At 35.1% G+C, this 14975-nt stretch overlaps 3 protein-coding genes across 4 annotated transcripts; all 3 read left to right on the top strand.

Moving 5' to 3' along the window:
- Positions 1 to 306: 306 nt before the first annotated feature.
- esco1 (establishment of sister chromatid cohesion N-acetyltransferase 1) lies at positions 307 to 10684 on the top strand. 2 transcript variants are annotated; one of them, XR_013783820.1, is made up of 10 exons: positions 307 to 381; positions 1059 to 2787; positions 3382 to 3466; positions 3700 to 3766; positions 5027 to 5117; positions 6601 to 6732; positions 7334 to 7423; positions 7535 to 7695; positions 8003 to 8187; positions 9250 to 10216. XR_013783820.1 is itself a non-coding variant. In XM_079409115.1 (10 exons), exons 2-10 carry the CDS (start codon positions 1060 to 1062, stop codon positions 9395 to 9397), a joined length of 2670 nt encoding a protein of 889 aa, XP_079265241.1. In that variant the 5' UTR covers positions 307 to 381; position 1059; the 3' UTR covers positions 9398 to 10684. The 2 variants fall into 2 exon arrangements, 1 of the variants encoding a protein (XP_079265241.1); XM_079409115.1 differs by having other exon boundaries at positions 7535 to 7678; positions 9250 to 10684.
- Positions 10658 to 12855, top strand: pak1ip1 (PAK1 interacting protein 1). The gene is made up of 7 exons (XM_079409128.1): positions 10658 to 10910; positions 11167 to 11310; positions 11419 to 11558; positions 12018 to 12092; positions 12241 to 12293; positions 12463 to 12608; positions 12719 to 12855. The coding sequence occupies exons 1-3, from the start codon at positions 10841 to 10843 to the stop codon at positions 11556 to 11558; spliced, it is 354 nt and encodes a 117-aa protein (XP_079265254.1). The 5' UTR covers positions 10658 to 10840; the 3' UTR covers positions 12018 to 12092; positions 12241 to 12293; positions 12463 to 12608; positions 12719 to 12855.
- Positions 12856 to 13280: 425 nt separating this feature from the next.
- tmem14cb (transmembrane protein 14Cb) lies at positions 13281 to 14714 on the top strand. The gene is made up of 4 exons (XM_079409129.1): positions 13281 to 13459; positions 13751 to 13852; positions 13973 to 14060; positions 14276 to 14714. The coding sequence occupies exons 1-4, from the start codon at positions 13384 to 13386 to the stop codon at positions 14337 to 14339; spliced, it is 330 nt and encodes a 109-aa protein (XP_079265255.1). The 5' UTR covers positions 13281 to 13383; the 3' UTR covers positions 14340 to 14714.
- The last annotated feature ends 261 nt before the right edge of the window (positions 14715 to 14975 follow it).

Genomic DNA, 14975 nt, shown 5'->3' with positions numbered 1-14975 from the left:
GCCAATCAGAAGAGCGTTACTGACATCTAGTGGCCAAAACTGCGTTAAGAACGAAAAATAGATATTCTGTACATAAGAATCGACACTGTGTATATAATTGCTTTATATTATATTATATTATATTTATTATATTTTTAATTTATATGCAACTGGATAGAGTAACTCTAATAGGTAAAAGAATTGCACTGTATATATATATATAAATATCAAATATCAACTTAAAAGCGTAAACAGTGAAATTATATTTCTATATATCTTCTAGTCCAGTAGGTGTCGTTTAAACACACGGTAACATGGAATATTCGCCGAAGAAGACTCAGCACCGGAAGTGAGGCTAAACTTAGCGGAAAACAGCTGTTGTTTAGAAACAGGAAAAGATAGGTAAGTTCGGCACTGTGCTTTATTACTGCCGTTTCTTTTTCTACCTGTCATAATAGCTATATGTAAATCCTATTTACTTACTTGTAATATATAATCGATAGTAGTGTATGTCGTTGGCTTTATAAGGAGACAGCTAACGGAGTTAGCCAGCTCTGCTAACTTTCTTCTCGTCGTCAGACTGATGAGACACTTGAAAAATATAATTTATTTAAATGCTTTTTATATACTGTTCAAATCATAGCATGTTATTATACACTGGAAATGAGAACAAATGACTCCTGTTTACTTCATACTTCTCATCTTTGGAGAAGCAGAGACTCTGATCTGAACTGTTGACATGTCGATGTGTGTTAAAAATTAAGATTATATGATTTATGTTGCGTTATTTGAATACACTACGAATATAGATAGTACTGTTATTGTTATTACAGATTGTAGGAGCGTTTATTGTAAGTTAAATGTCAGAAAATTGCCTCCGTTCTGATGGATGACAGCTGCTCATCTTCTGTATTTAGTATTTACTTCTGCAAGATTTGTTATATTTAATTGTAATATTCACAAATAGATTTTACACAAGGATTTGTTTTGAGGCAAACACAATCACATATTAATTTATTTAAAAACAGAAATGATTAGTTTTGTTCTTGCATGTAACTTGCTTTGTCATTTCTCCCTAGGATGCCTGGGCAGAAAAGAAAGATGTCTTCTTCTGAACCTGAAGTAAAGAAAACAAAGATGGATCTCGTGGAGTCAGATAAAACTCAGATGCCCAAGAAGTCTTTGAGAGGAAGACCTCCAAAAAACAAAGCGTTGGAAACTCAGTCGTCTAAGCAGAAACATCAAGCACAGCCGAGGGAAGAAAATGGAAAACCTGTTCGACGGTCGTCTCGCTTGAAAACGCCACAAAAGAAGGGCACGCGAGGAAGACGGCGGAAAGATGAGGGGAAGCCGAAAGTCACTGGAGATAAAAAATCTCAAAATATGTCTGTCTTGAAGAAAGGAAACAAGAAATATGTTTCAAGAGTAAAGAAAGAAAAGCCATCCATCTCAGAAACGATTAACACAGTCGCAACCGTGTTTCCTGTGCAAATAGAGCACAATTATGGACGATTGCTTGACCTTCAAAGTGAGGAGATAACGTTACCCAAACCTGTCAAAATCCACGTGGCCAATATAAGCGATCTGCAGTCGCTTCACGAACCTCGAGTGAGCAAAGTCGAAGAGCATAAGGAGCTTCCGACTGACCCTATTGAGAAAATTACAGTGAGTGTGGATGCAAAAGTAGATGTGATGAGCAAATCTCCTCCACCTCTAGAGGCACTTTTCAAAGTCATCCAAGAAACCAGCATCACGAAACACTCCTTCGCCGGTAAAGACATTTCCGACATGGATGAGTTAGAAGTCGTGAACACGTGTTCCCTGCAGGACACTGTACAAAGTACAGACGTGGTGAAAGTGTTTCTCCCGGATTCAGAAGCATTTCTGGATGATGATATTGAGATTGAACATTGTGTGGTGGAGATTGAAACTTATGAGGATTTGGAGGAGGAGGAAATGGTGAAAAAAGAAACAGATGAAGCTGTGACGTGTAAGGAGGTCACTTCTTCGCCCTCTTTGCCCCAGGAAAGTGTGACAAACTCCTCGAAAGGGCTTCCTAAAAAGCAGGCAATGAACCCACAGGCTCGGACGAAGGCACGTCTAGCGGCTTTAGCTGAAGAAAGGGCGGCTGCCGCTAAGAAACCCCAACCTCGACAGCTCAACCTCCTTGCTCTCTGTGAAGAAATCGCGGATGATATTGCATCCGATGCTCCGGGAACTTCAGATGAGAAAAATATTGAGCAACAACAGGAGGCGAGTGAATCTACGGAGGTTTGCGAAACTGAAAAAGAGGCGTCTGAAAACGCAGCTCCCCCCGAAACTTCTAGTGTTGAGGCTGATGATTCCAAACCTGAGGATGGTACGCCTAAGAAACGTTTTTTTCTCAGCCAGGTGTCTTTGCCGCTCAAGACCCAGGAGAAGAAGAAACTCTCCCGCTATCAGAAGCTCAGGCAGGTGGAGCTTCAGCGGGATAAGTTGACTTGGACCCGTGTTAAGAAGCTGAAGTCGGATCAGGCGAGTCAGGCTGGTTCTTCCGAGGAGACCGACGCTCCATCGGTCTCGCCCATCCCGGCCACCACCCCTGCACAGGTTCCTGTGCCAGAAAGCGTGCCCAAAGTGGGCTCCAATGAACCCAGGAGGGCACTTCCGGCTCAGGCGCCACCCATGCCTAATGGAATCACCAGCCCCAAACCCAAACCAGTAGTGGAGTATAAACCCTACACTCCCAGACGCAAGTATTCACCAGATGACTTTGAGCTCGATGGTCTTGAAGAGGAGACGAGCAAACCAGCAGCACCCAAAAATGAGGTGAAACATTCATGCAGACACACATACACAACCGTTTTAAGAGTTTGAGGACAGTGAGTAAGGAGTGACATTTTCAAAATGTGCAATGCATTAAAACACATTGGCAAATTTTTTTTTATTTGCTATAATGAATTATACTGTCAATTTTTATAAATATAAAGTAGTAAATAAATATTTCACAATATTTACTGTATTTTGATCAAATAAATGCAGCATTGGTGAGCATAAGAGACTCTTTAAAAAAAAAAACACAATTCCAAACTTTTGAATGGCAGAGTAATTTGTAAAGCAGGGATTACAACAGAGCCTCATCCCTGAATATTAAACCTCAGCAAATAATATGCTCCGCATCATTTATGACTTGATACCTCAAATTCTACAGGTTGTTGAGGAAGGATGTACTATTTATTTTCGTTAGCTGTCAGACTTACAATTTATAGTCTTAAATATATTCTACATATTATTTGAATAAAAAAAAAAATAATAAAAAAAAAAATATATATATATATATATATATATATCTTTATGAAATGTCTTCATGTTTACACTCTAAACAACCATTACAATTGATCACAAAATGTGTCATTCTCACAGGCCAAACCAGAGCAGTCCTCTTCATCAGCTAAAGTGCAGCCCAAACCAGCAGTGGAGAGAAAGCCATGCGTCTCCACTGCTGCAGGTAAACAATATTTGTTTCGTCTGTTTTTAAATCAAACACAAAAAGCCTGACTTCTCTCTGTCTTGCAATGCTAGTTTCATAATCACCACTTGTGGATCTTATCATACCCAGATAATTAATGTGTTAAAGTGTTAAACACATGCTAAAGGAATTATCTTTGTTATACATATCTATTAATTTATTTTTTTTATTTAAAAATGATTTTAACTACCTTGTGGTGCATGTGTTCACAGACAATAAGCCGAAACCCTCTCCCCAGCAAGAACCTGATCAAAAGACGCAAACAGAAAACAGTGACCGGTAATTAAAAGGACTTTCATTAAATATTTGAGAAGTAAAAATTTGCTTTCAGGTCTGTGAAAAAGCACAATATCATGTTGAAGTGTAATTTTATGTCAAAATGCTTTCTCATATCTCAGTTTAATATGCTACTATAAGTAAGCTATTTAGCTTAATTCGCCTGAAAAGTAAATGATGTGGATCTGCGTATCAGAGCATTATTTGTTTGAGCAACACTGACACAACCAATGCCATGAGTTTGAGGTGCTATCATTTTGTTCAGGACAGCTTTTTGAGAAAGTCATTATTCTTTTATTATTTTTGTTTTTGCAATTCCATTTGTTGATGCTAGAGCAGAAATGACACACTTCAGCTTATAATGTGTTGTTGAAATTATTGAAATCTCTTGAAGACAAGACAGAGGTAATTGTTTTCGGTCTCAATGACAATTCTCAGTGTACAAGCCCTGAGTTAGAAAGTTTATCCGTTTTTAGATCCTCACGGGTTCGGAACCTAGGAGTTCTTGTTGACCAGCATTTAAAATTTGATAAACATATCTCTTCTGTTATCGGATCGGATAGATTACTGCAATTCTTTCTATTGTGGTATATCTAAGTCTTCAGCTTGTTCAAAATGCTGCAGCCAGACTTCTTTTGAAGTGTTGTAAACATGAACACATCATTCCAGTTCTTACACTGGTTGCCGGTTTGTCAGAGAATAGACTTTAAAATTCTCCTCTTTGTATATAAATCCCTACACAACCTAGCCCCTGTCTACCTCTCTGAACTCCTTCATCTCTACACTCCGTCCAGATGCCTACGATCCTGAGACCAGGCTTTGTTGGTAGTCCCTCACGTTAGGCTTAAGCGTAGAGGTGAGCGTGCATTTGCAGTGGCAGGGCCTCGACTTTGGAATGCCCTGCCTCTAGAGATTAGAATGGCCCCTTCTCTGTCTGTTTTTAAGTCCCTGCTAAAAACTTATTTGTTTTCCTTACTGTATTGACTACTGTGATATGGCCATTTTTAATTTTTTGAATGGGTTGTATTAAATTTCGTCTGGTCTGTTTTCTGTGTATGTGGTATAATCTTGCTTTTCTGTAAAGCACTTTGGTCAGCCTGGTGGCTGTTGTAAATGTGCTGTACAAATAAAATTTGTACTTGAACTTGATATTCTCTAAATAATTAATGTCATTAGAGCCTGTTCTATTCTCTAGTCTATTAGTTATTCTATAGAAAAGCTGTTTAACATCTATGACTTAAAGACTTTCTGTTATCATTCCAGGGAAAATTCTAGTGTTGAACCTGGAGAAGAACAGAAGAAAGAGGACAAAACCAGTCCCAAACCTGCAAGTACAGCAGCACAGTCCGACAATGTAAGTCAGCTATATCCAGGGATGCATCAGGCCCAATACTGAGCTCATGTACTCGTACTCGTTAAAATGCCCCGATACCAAACGCCGAGGGAGGGAGGGAGAGAGAGAGAGAGAGAGAGCACACTTCTGTTGTGTGATCTTTATTGATGTTCGCTCACTTAGCACGCATCATTTGGATTAAAACTAAATCGTCAATATAAGACAATTTATAGGGGCATTCACTATAAACATCATTTATTTTCAACCTTAAGCATACACGACTTTCCGGCGAAAGTGAAACTAGCAGCCTGTGTGAAATGTGCTAGGCTGTACTGTACTTGTCCCTCTCATTCTGCATCAGTACAATACGTGCAACGCATGTTTTGCTTGCTTCATGAGTGTTTCTGCATTATATGAGTGGCTTTGGAATATAAATCGCAGCACGTTTCAAATGAAAAAAAACTCGACTTCTATTTCTGAAAATATCACAGTTAGGAGATTTTAGGAGTGTTTCCCTGCATTATTACAGAAAAACGCGTGATTACAGTACTGAGCCTCTAATGCTATTAAATTAAAGATTGTAAAAAAAAAAAAAAAAAAAAAAGAACAGCGAAAGTAACAAAAACTTGTAAAATACAATTTAATAGGCATAATTAAGTGTGAAAATAACCAAAGGATATACAGTCAAACCAAAAATTATTCAGAGACCATATATAATTTTTGGTATTTTTTACTAGTGGGTGCAGGATAGCAAAATAAAGTAAACTGTTACATTTGGGACCAAAACTTATTCAGAGTCTGGGAAAAAAACTGAAGTTCAGGTTTGCATGAACCTGGTTGACAGCATACCCAGGAGACTACAGGCTGTCATTAAGGGGTGGCCCGACAAAGTATTGATAGTTGTGTAAATATTGTCATACTAACAGCTGTATGAATAATTTTTGGTTGATTGTAATACATTACATAGCTTTCTATCAAAGTCATCTGACATTATCAAGCTAAATTTGTTCTGACACAGTTTAACTCTGAGTTCTTGTCATATTTTATTACCATTTTCTAAACTATAGCGAATAAACTGTGATAACGTGAGAAATGTTGAAGGTGTCTGAATAAATTTTGGTTTGACTGTATCTATTTGATAATTGAAGTTAACCTACTAACATTATATATACTCTTTTGGTTTCTGTACCCAATATAAAAAAAAGTACAAATGCAATGAAAATATCGGTATCGGCAAGTACCAAAAAAATATAAAAGTATCGGTATCGGGCGAGTACTGGAAAAAGTGGTATCGGTGCATCCCTTGTTATATCCTAACAACCTTTGCGTATTTGTTTAGGTTAATTTATCCCCATCCCCATTTGGATTAATTAATTTCCTTGTATTTCATTCTGAAGCTTTTTTTTAATTATAGACCTAAATGCAGATACTTTGCAAATAATTTTAGTTACACCTAAAATAGAAGACATTAGTATTTGGTGAAGGCTGTTTTTGTGCTTTACAGGATGCTGGTCAGAAGTCGTTTGGTGCGGTGACGTGTAATGTGTGTGGGATGCTGTACTCTCCTACCAGCCCAGAGGACGAATCCCAACACCTCCTCTTCCACAACCAGTTCATCAGCGCTGTCAGATATGTGGTGAGTCAAGAGAGAAACTGTTGCGTCCTATCCACATACTTATGTTATTCAAAGTTATCTACCATACCATAAAGATGTTATTTCAGTCAGATCAGTCAGCAGTTAACACAGCCTTGAGTGGTTTTGTTTCTTTAGTGTATTCTTATAAGATCAGTGTTTAAAATAAATAAATAAAAATAACTATTAATGTAGAATTAAAAAATAAAAAGATTAAAAAACTAATTCATTAGACAGTTTCCTGTAATTAAGCGTGATTAATTGCACCTAACATTGGAATTAGTAATAATAAATATATTTTTACCTGTGTCTCTCGAAATTGATGTAGAAACAACATAAAGGCGGTGTATTATAAATACTTATTCAGTGGCGTTTTTTCATTCATTTCTGGGATAAAATGAGTAAATATATCCATTCAACATTACAGTAAAGTTGAAAAATATTATAACTTGTCTTCACATAAACATATGGTGTGTGTTGAATATAGTGTAAAATTTGAGAGACACAGTTATGTGTTGCTTAATTTTCATTTTAGGATGGGGTTACAGTCTCAAAATAACTATATACCCATGTCTCAAAATCATTATTGTTATATCTGTTCCAGGGCTGGAAGAAGGAGAGAATCCTGGGAGAGTATCCTGATGGCAAGATTATTCTTGTTCTCCCTGATGATCCTAAGTACGCACTTAAAAAGGTACTTGTCTCTTCCTCATATCCTTCCATTCACTAGCCCTCAAACTGTCTATTTCAAGCATTCCTGATACATATGATATCTGTTTATAATATTTGTCTGGTTTGATTTAAGGTTGAGGAGATCAGAGAAATGGTGGACAATGACTTGGGCTTCCAACAAGTGGAGACCAAAGTCCCATCACAGACCAAAACCTTCCTCTTCATTTCAAATGATAAGAAAGTCGCAGGCTGTCTTATCGCCGAGCACATACAAGAGGTCAGCTGAGCATACAGGTGTTTAATAGCATGTTTGTTGGTGTATATCTTGCATTGTATCTCGTTAAATTCATGCATAATTTTTAGAAACCAACAAGAGTGCCGTACTCAAAAAAAATATATTTTATAATATTTTACATTATTTAAACCCATTTATCAGAATTCCACTGGTTTTCAATTAGCAGAGAAAATGTGAAAAACATGCATATTCCATATAGAGGCTTTTTAACAGCTAATTAAAGTCATTGTATGGTGCTATGTCTGTATGTAGTGTTTGTCTTAGTCTGTTCTACATCTGATGGTTTTGTTTGGCTGATGTGTGCAGGGATACAGGGTTATAGAGGAGTCCGTGCCGGAGGGTTCAGAAGGAGAGAAGGTCATGTACGAGCGTCAGAGGGCCTGGTGCTGCTCTACCGTACCTGAGCCGGCGCTCTGTGGCATCAGTCGCATTTGGGTGTTCAGCATGATGAGACGGAGAGGCATCGCCTCACGCATGATCGAGTGCCTCAGGTAAAGGGTTGAATGGTTTTTTTTTTATGAGTAAGTCAAGTTGCCTTTATTTATATAGCGCTTTATACAATACTGATTGTGTCAAAGCAGCTTTACAGTGTCAACAGTAAAACTAATTATAACCTCAGATGTATTGTGTTCTAATTAGTGCTTTCAAATGATTAATCGCGATTAATCGCATCCAAAATAAAAGTTTTTGTTTCCATAATATATGTCCGTGTACTGTGTATATTTATTATGTATATATAAATACAAACACATGCATGTATTTAAAACAAATTGTTGTTTATATATTAAATATATTTATTTATAATATAAATTGTGAATATAAATACATGTAAATATTTTCAAAATATTTACTGTATGTGTGTGTCTTTTTATATATATATATATATATATATATATAATAAATATACACAGTACACGCACATATATTATGTAAACAAAAACTTTTATTTTGGATGCGATTAATTTTCGTTATTCATTTGACAGCACTAATTATAATGTAAATATTGGTAGTTATAATGTATTAAAACACAACAACTACGTTTATACTGTCAAATGTAACGTTTTAATACAGTTATTTATGAAAATAATTATATTAAAATAAATTTGGGGAGCAGTACGTATTTTTTAAAGAAATTCATCATTTTGGATGTATTAGAAGTGACAGCAAAGACATTTATAATGTTAGACAATTGTATTTTAAATAAATGCTGTTCTTTTGAACTTTCTATTCAACAAAAAAGTTCTGAAGCAGGACAAGTGTTTTCAGCTTTGATAATAATAATAATAAAAATTTATTGAGCACCAAATTAGCATATTAGAAGCTTTGCCATCACAAGAATAAATCAATTTTTTAAATATATTAAAATAGAAATTATTTATATTGTAATATTTCACATTAATGCTGTTTATTTCTATATTTGTTTCTGTGTTATTGTGAGCGTAAGAGATTTAAAAAAACGATTCCTACAAATCTTTCTACAGTTTTATTGTGTTCAACAAAATACATTTTTCTTTACAGTTAAGTCTTAAATGTTTATTCGTCTTTTTCTCCAGGAATAACTTCAACTATGGGTCTCATCTAAGTAAAGACGAAATCGCCTTCTCCGATCCCACGCCTGACGGCAAACTCTTCGCAACGCATTACTGTGGAACCTCTCAGTTTTTGGTCTACAACTTTGTAAGCGGCAATCGCTCAACCTGACAGGACGTGGATATGGAGCTCATTTTTAAAATGTTGACATTGGAGAAAAGGACTGGACTTAAAAGACTTTTTCACCATGCCAAACAGTGCAAAAATGAAATGAGAGAACAGAAACCAACCTTAGGATGTTTTAAAGGCTCTTTTTGATCAGAGTCTTGGTTTGAATTGGTAAACATTGGCACAGGAGGTATAGGATGCTAAGTTAGACACTGATATCTAACCCTCACGGCCAGTTTGACGTATTTACATAAGCCTGCAGAGTAGCTGATGCCTGATGCATTGTTCAGTGAAAGACATCTAAACTGTTCTCTCAGGTTTAGGTTGCAGCCTATTTTAGGACTCACCGTTTAGTGGAAGCCATGTAGTCAGTGCACAATTGCAAAATCAGTGTAAGTACTTCTTTCTAGAACATATAGGAAGACGTGTGAACTTTTCTACTGTAAGCAATGCCTCGGTGGTGAGGCGACGACTTTTGAATCTCAGGTTGAAAAACATCCTATGAATTTGTCATTGAAATCTCCCTTTAACCCCTACATCATGTCAGCTATTTTCAAAGAGAGAGTATTTTCCTGGTTCAGTGTGTTCATGTGCATTTTAAAGAGGTTTACATGCATGACATTGATAGACGGCAGATGATTTCAAAGAAGTCACTGGTTTTGCACAACACTGTGCAGAATGAATATGATTCATTTGTTTTTAAAACACAAGTGTAATAATTCAGATTGTTTGCCCGGTCATAGTATTCCATCTCATTTTAATATTTTTTAGAATGATTTTATGTATATGTATTTTGATTGAATTATATTAATTTACTCATGGCAATGACTACAGGTGGATCTTTCTTAATCTTCACTAGCAGGACAAAGGCTTAAAATCACTCCAGAATTGTTCTTTTATAAAATAATACAGTTTGGTTCTCTGAAGCTAAAAATGATAGAAGCCAGATGATTGAGTTGATTTGATCTATTAGGGATTTACATAATTTATAAATAGGGTTATTTGATCATTCTTTACAAACAGTGAAAAAGAACAGCTTACATTTGTTACTCATACAATTTTTTTTTTTAACACTTTTTGAATTTAAAAAGTGGAATTATGTATCTACATATGTTGTTGTTTTCATCTTTGACATAATGCACAAGCTCTCAAATGTGCTGAAGATTCATGTACAAAGCGCTTTCCTGGTTTTCTAACTTTTTTTTTGGACCTCAGACTTTTATTATGATAGGAACTCTTATTATGCAATATCGCGCTTCCGGTGGGCGTTCACACATGTCTCTACACGTTGTTGTGGACATGAGAAAAAGTAGTTTACGTTAAAAAGGTGTTAGTCTTTTTGTAATATATACGGTATAACAGATGTATTAACATAATTACATATTAATGAGGGACAGCGCGTCATCTGTCTCCTAAAGGCTGTGGAACACGTGTTTTATAGTCATCATGGGGGATCAAGTTGAGTTGGTCACTGGCTGTTATGAGCAGATAGTGTTTGGATATCGACTGTGCCCTGGTGACAAGGGAATTATCATTTTTCAAAACTTGTATTCTGTTAATGATAGAATCTTACTTTGTTTTCATAGTGAATATTAAATGCTGTGTCTGTTGGTTTCAGTCTGCATTTGCATTACAATTTTGTTATTAGTCCATCTTTAAACTTTCATAATTTTACAAACGGCTGTTATTGTTATAATAACTTACTCTAATAATAATTTAGACTTTACTTGAAATATAATCTTAATTTTAAAAGATTTTCGTGTCTATTTTAGGAATCGAGGCCAACTTTAGCCATCATGCACACACAGCATCTTCATCCAGTGATCAGTTCATCGCCACTGGAAGCAAAGATGAAACCATTCAGCTCTATGATGTGAGCAAGAAAACTGAACATGGGGCTTTGTTGCATCATGATGGTGAGGACATGGTTTAGTTTGATTGGACCTAAAGAGAGTCTGGCTTCAACGATTCTGCATCACTGGCATTTCAGCTTCATGTGTTGTTTCATATACTGTGTCATAAAGCATATAAATTGAGAGCTCACCTTCTCGGCATGTCTGGAGTTTTACGGCACGTCCCATTTACTCAGCGGAGGACAAGACGGGCTCATCTGTGTGTGGAGCACCAAAAACTGGGAATGTTTCAAATCCATCAAAGCTCATAAGTACGTTATCTGAAATACACACAAAATATGTTACTATCCAAAAGTTTTTGATATAAATTAGTGGTTTTATTTAAGGAGGATGTATTAAATTGATCAAAAGTGACAGCAAAGACATTTATAATGTTACACAGGAATTCCGTTTCCAACAAATGCTGTTACTTTGGACATTTTATACATCAAAGAATGCTGAAAAAATTATGGTTTTTAACATTTATAATAAGAATAAATGTTTCTTAAGCAGCAAATCAGCATATTAGTATGATTTCTGAAGGATCGTGACACTGAAGACTGAAAATCCAGCTTTGATCACAGGAATAAATTACATTTGAAAATATATTCAAATACAAAACAGTTCTTTTGGATTGTAATATTATTTCACAATATTACTGTATTTTTATTTTAACTTTAAAAAATCATACTGACCACAAGTGTTTATTAGTTTGGGTTTTATTTGTTTAGGGGTCATGTTACATCACTGTCCGTACACCCTTCTGGAAAACTCGCTCTCTCAGTCAGAACAGACAAAACTCTGCGGCAAGTACACCGATGATCAACAATTCTGGTCAGATTGTGAATCTGTTTAGTGTTTTGATCAGTAATAAATATCATTGGGCTTGGTTTTATTTGTTGTTCAACAAAAACAACAGTTTTGATGATGACAAGTTAATTGCTCTTATTGCAGAACATGGAATCTTATTGAAGGACGTTCAGCTTTCATCAAGAATATCAAACAGAGTAAGTGAGATTATAATACAGATACTTTCTGATTCTGTATTTATTTATTTTTTTCCTTTTATACATTTTTTTCTAGAATTATTGTATTATATTGAAAAAGTTCAATCAAAGCTCAATAAAAAAAATTTTTTTCTTGCATATAAGATGAGCAGTGTGTAATGTTTTGTAGATGCAGAGATCGTCTTGTGGTGACCAGATGGAGATCAGTATGCTGTAGTTGTGAACGATCAAGTGGACATTTACGTTCTGAAATCTGCCACAATTATTGGAACCATTGCATTTACAAAAATGATTTCATGTCTTAAGTTTCTGAAGGTGAACAGTCTTATCAGTGTTGCAAGAGAACAGATGATATGTGTATAATAGTTTCTAGACACCATGTTGTTGAGGAAAAAACTTAACATCTATATATGTCCTCAAAACAGCTGTTGCAGAGCCCTCGAAGCCAGTCAAAGGTAAAAGAGCGAGGCTTCCAGGAGAAGAGGTGATTCTAGAAGAAAGCAGCTCCACAAAACAAGGAAAAAAGAAGAAAAAAAAAAAAGTGCAATAAACTGTTTTATTGAAATCTTTGGTGGTGTTCTCTTATTGACATTTCCTGTCTTTCCTGTCATATAGCTGAGTGATTTGCAGTGCATGTATGGATGTCAACACCTTTTGAATTCCAGCTAAATGAAAGAAAGAATTATTTAAATTTTTAATTTTTTTAATCGTATCCAAATTAAAAGTTTGTTTACATAATACTTGTGTACTGTGTATATTTATAATTATATGTATATATAAATACACACACACACACATGTATATATTAGGGAAATATTTACATATATTATAATTTTAAATATTACATATTTCTTAAATATATACACACGTATATTATGTAAACAAACTTTTATTTTGGATGCGTTTAATCGATTTGACAGCACTAATTTGTTTTATTTGTCTATGAATCTCACCTGCACAGGTGGACTTTTATTTTGAAAATTGTTTGCGTGGAGTGTTTCAGGAAGTTAGAATATAGATATAATTTTAGCTTTTTTCTAGCAACCACCAGGTGTTTTTGTTTTATTAAGGTTTAGTTAAAGGTGCAGACATGGCTGTGGACTGGTTTGGTTATGGTTATGCGGCTCTAATAACGATAGGAGGTATTGTTGGTTATGCTAAAGCAGGTAAGATCTCATTCATGCGTCTTTAAAAATTCTGCTTTAGTTTTGGAGTAGCTATGCCTGGATTCAAATGAATGAAAATATACATTTTAAGCAAATTTGAACCGCGTAGATGGAGCCGAGCGTATAATTGAAGTGTTTTTAGTTTTTGTCAACAGCAGACAGAACTCACTTTGAAACTATAATGCACTTTAAAGCGTATGCTGATATTTTTTTGTTAACGCACCTTTACCTGAACTTTACCGGAACTTCCTAATATGGTCAGATGTCTCATGTTCCTGCTTCCTGCTGCAGGTAGTTTTATCTCTCTGGTTGCTGGGCTGATGTTTGGCATTGCAGCATTTGTTGGTGCTTATCAGATGTCAAAGAATGACAAAGATATCTGGGTTTCACTGGGTAAGTCACTGTTTCTAAAAGTTAAATATATATATATACACACACACACACATACAATTTATTCAAAAATGAACAAATCTCATATATGACATTAATAGGATTTATTTTTTATATTTGTAGGCACCTCTGGATCACTGACCGCTCTAATGGGAGTGAGATTTTTGAGTTCTTGGAAGATTATGCCAGCTGGACTCATGGCAGGAGCGAGGCAGGAATATTTGATTTTAGCTATTGGTTATTTATATATTAGATATGAATTTTTAATTTATTCTAGGTTTATGAAGACTTCTCGGATGTCCATAATGTTCACTTACAGGCAAAAAATTAAATATTGATATGTTACCTAGGTATAATTGACATTAACATGGACAGATGCATTATTTTTGTTGTTGAATTCTGTTTTGTTCTTTGTCTCTCTTGCAGTTTGTTGATGTTCCTGAGGATTGGCGTGAAAGTGCTACAGAATTCACAAAAGAAGAAAAGATAACATTCAGAAACTGTACTTGCAGATCCTTAGGAGATACTGAAATAGTTTTATACAGGATGTATGGAAATGACAATAAAATTCAATTTGGGGCCATATGGAACTGAAGATGAACAAATTAAAACATAAAATGTATTGCCTTTTTTGAGTTTCAAATATGTGTTAATTTATGTGCATTTACACATTACAGATCATATTCATATTCTCCATCTTGGGTAATTCATAATTCATCAAAATTATTTAGTAATAACAGGTACAGATCTGTACCTTCTAAAAGTTGTATAACCAAAGACATTATTAATATAGCATATTGTGAGTCACAGACTGAGATGTATTTAATTCGACCTAATCTTTTAATAAAACCAGTATTTTCTAGTGAATTTTCTGAAAGTATTTTCTTTCAGTTTAATGTAAGATACAGTGTTACGCTTTCATTTTTATTTTTTTAAATGATGAAAATATTTCAAACGATGAAAATGAGTTAGAAACGATTTTCACCCAATTTAACTAATAATAACAAAAAACGGCAATTAGCAATGAATTAAACGTGTAATGAATTTTGCAGTAAAGACTGACATTTTTTTTTTTTTGTGTAAATCTATGAAAACTCGGTTTTACAGTAGCTAATGTGAAGGCGGT

This window comes from Barbus barbus, assembly GCF_936440315.1.
Source record: "Barbus barbus genome assembly, chromosome: 46".
In the NCBI taxonomy this organism is placed as follows: Eukaryota; Metazoa; Chordata; class Actinopteri; order Cypriniformes; family Cyprinidae; genus Barbus; species Barbus barbus.
This window is presented reverse-complemented; position numbering and strand designations above follow the sequence as displayed.

Excerpts from the sequence above, each read along its gene's own strand:
- esco1 (XM_079409115.1), top strand. The coding sequence starts at position 1,060 with ATGCCTGGGCAGAAAAGAAAGATGTCTTCTTCTGAACCTGAAGTAAAG. Across the intron at positions 7,424-7,534 it reads CTAAGTACGCACTTAAAAAG|GTTGAGGAGATCAGAGAAAT; the intron begins GTACTTGTCTCT and ends GTTTGATTTAAG. Across the intron at positions 8,188-9,249 it reads CGCATGATCGAGTGCCTCAG|GAATAACTTCAACTATGGGT; the intron begins GTAAAGGGTTGA and ends CTTTTTCTCCAG.
- pak1ip1 (XM_079409128.1), top strand. The coding sequence starts at position 10,841 with ATGGGGGATCAAGTTGAGTTGGTCACTGGCTGTTATGAGCAGATAGTG. Across the intron at positions 10,911-11,166 it reads TGGATATCGACTGTGCCCTG|GAATCGAGGCCAACTTTAGC; the intron begins GTGACAAGGGAA and ends TGTCTATTTTAG. Across the intron at positions 11,311-11,418 it reads GGCTTTGTTGCATCATGATG|CATATAAATTGAGAGCTCAC; the intron begins GTGAGGACATGG and ends TGTGTCATAAAG.
- tmem14cb (XM_079409129.1), top strand. The coding sequence starts at position 13,384 with ATGGCTGTGGACTGGTTTGGTTATGGTTATGCGGCTCTAATAACGATA. Across the intron at positions 13,853-13,972 it reads AGATATCTGGGTTTCACTGG|GCACCTCTGGATCACTGACC; the intron begins GTAAGTCACTGT and ends TTATATTTGTAG. Across the intron at positions 14,061-14,275 it reads GGACTCATGGCAGGAGCGAG|TTTGTTGATGTTCCTGAGGA; the intron begins GCAGGAATATTT and ends TCTCTCTTGCAG.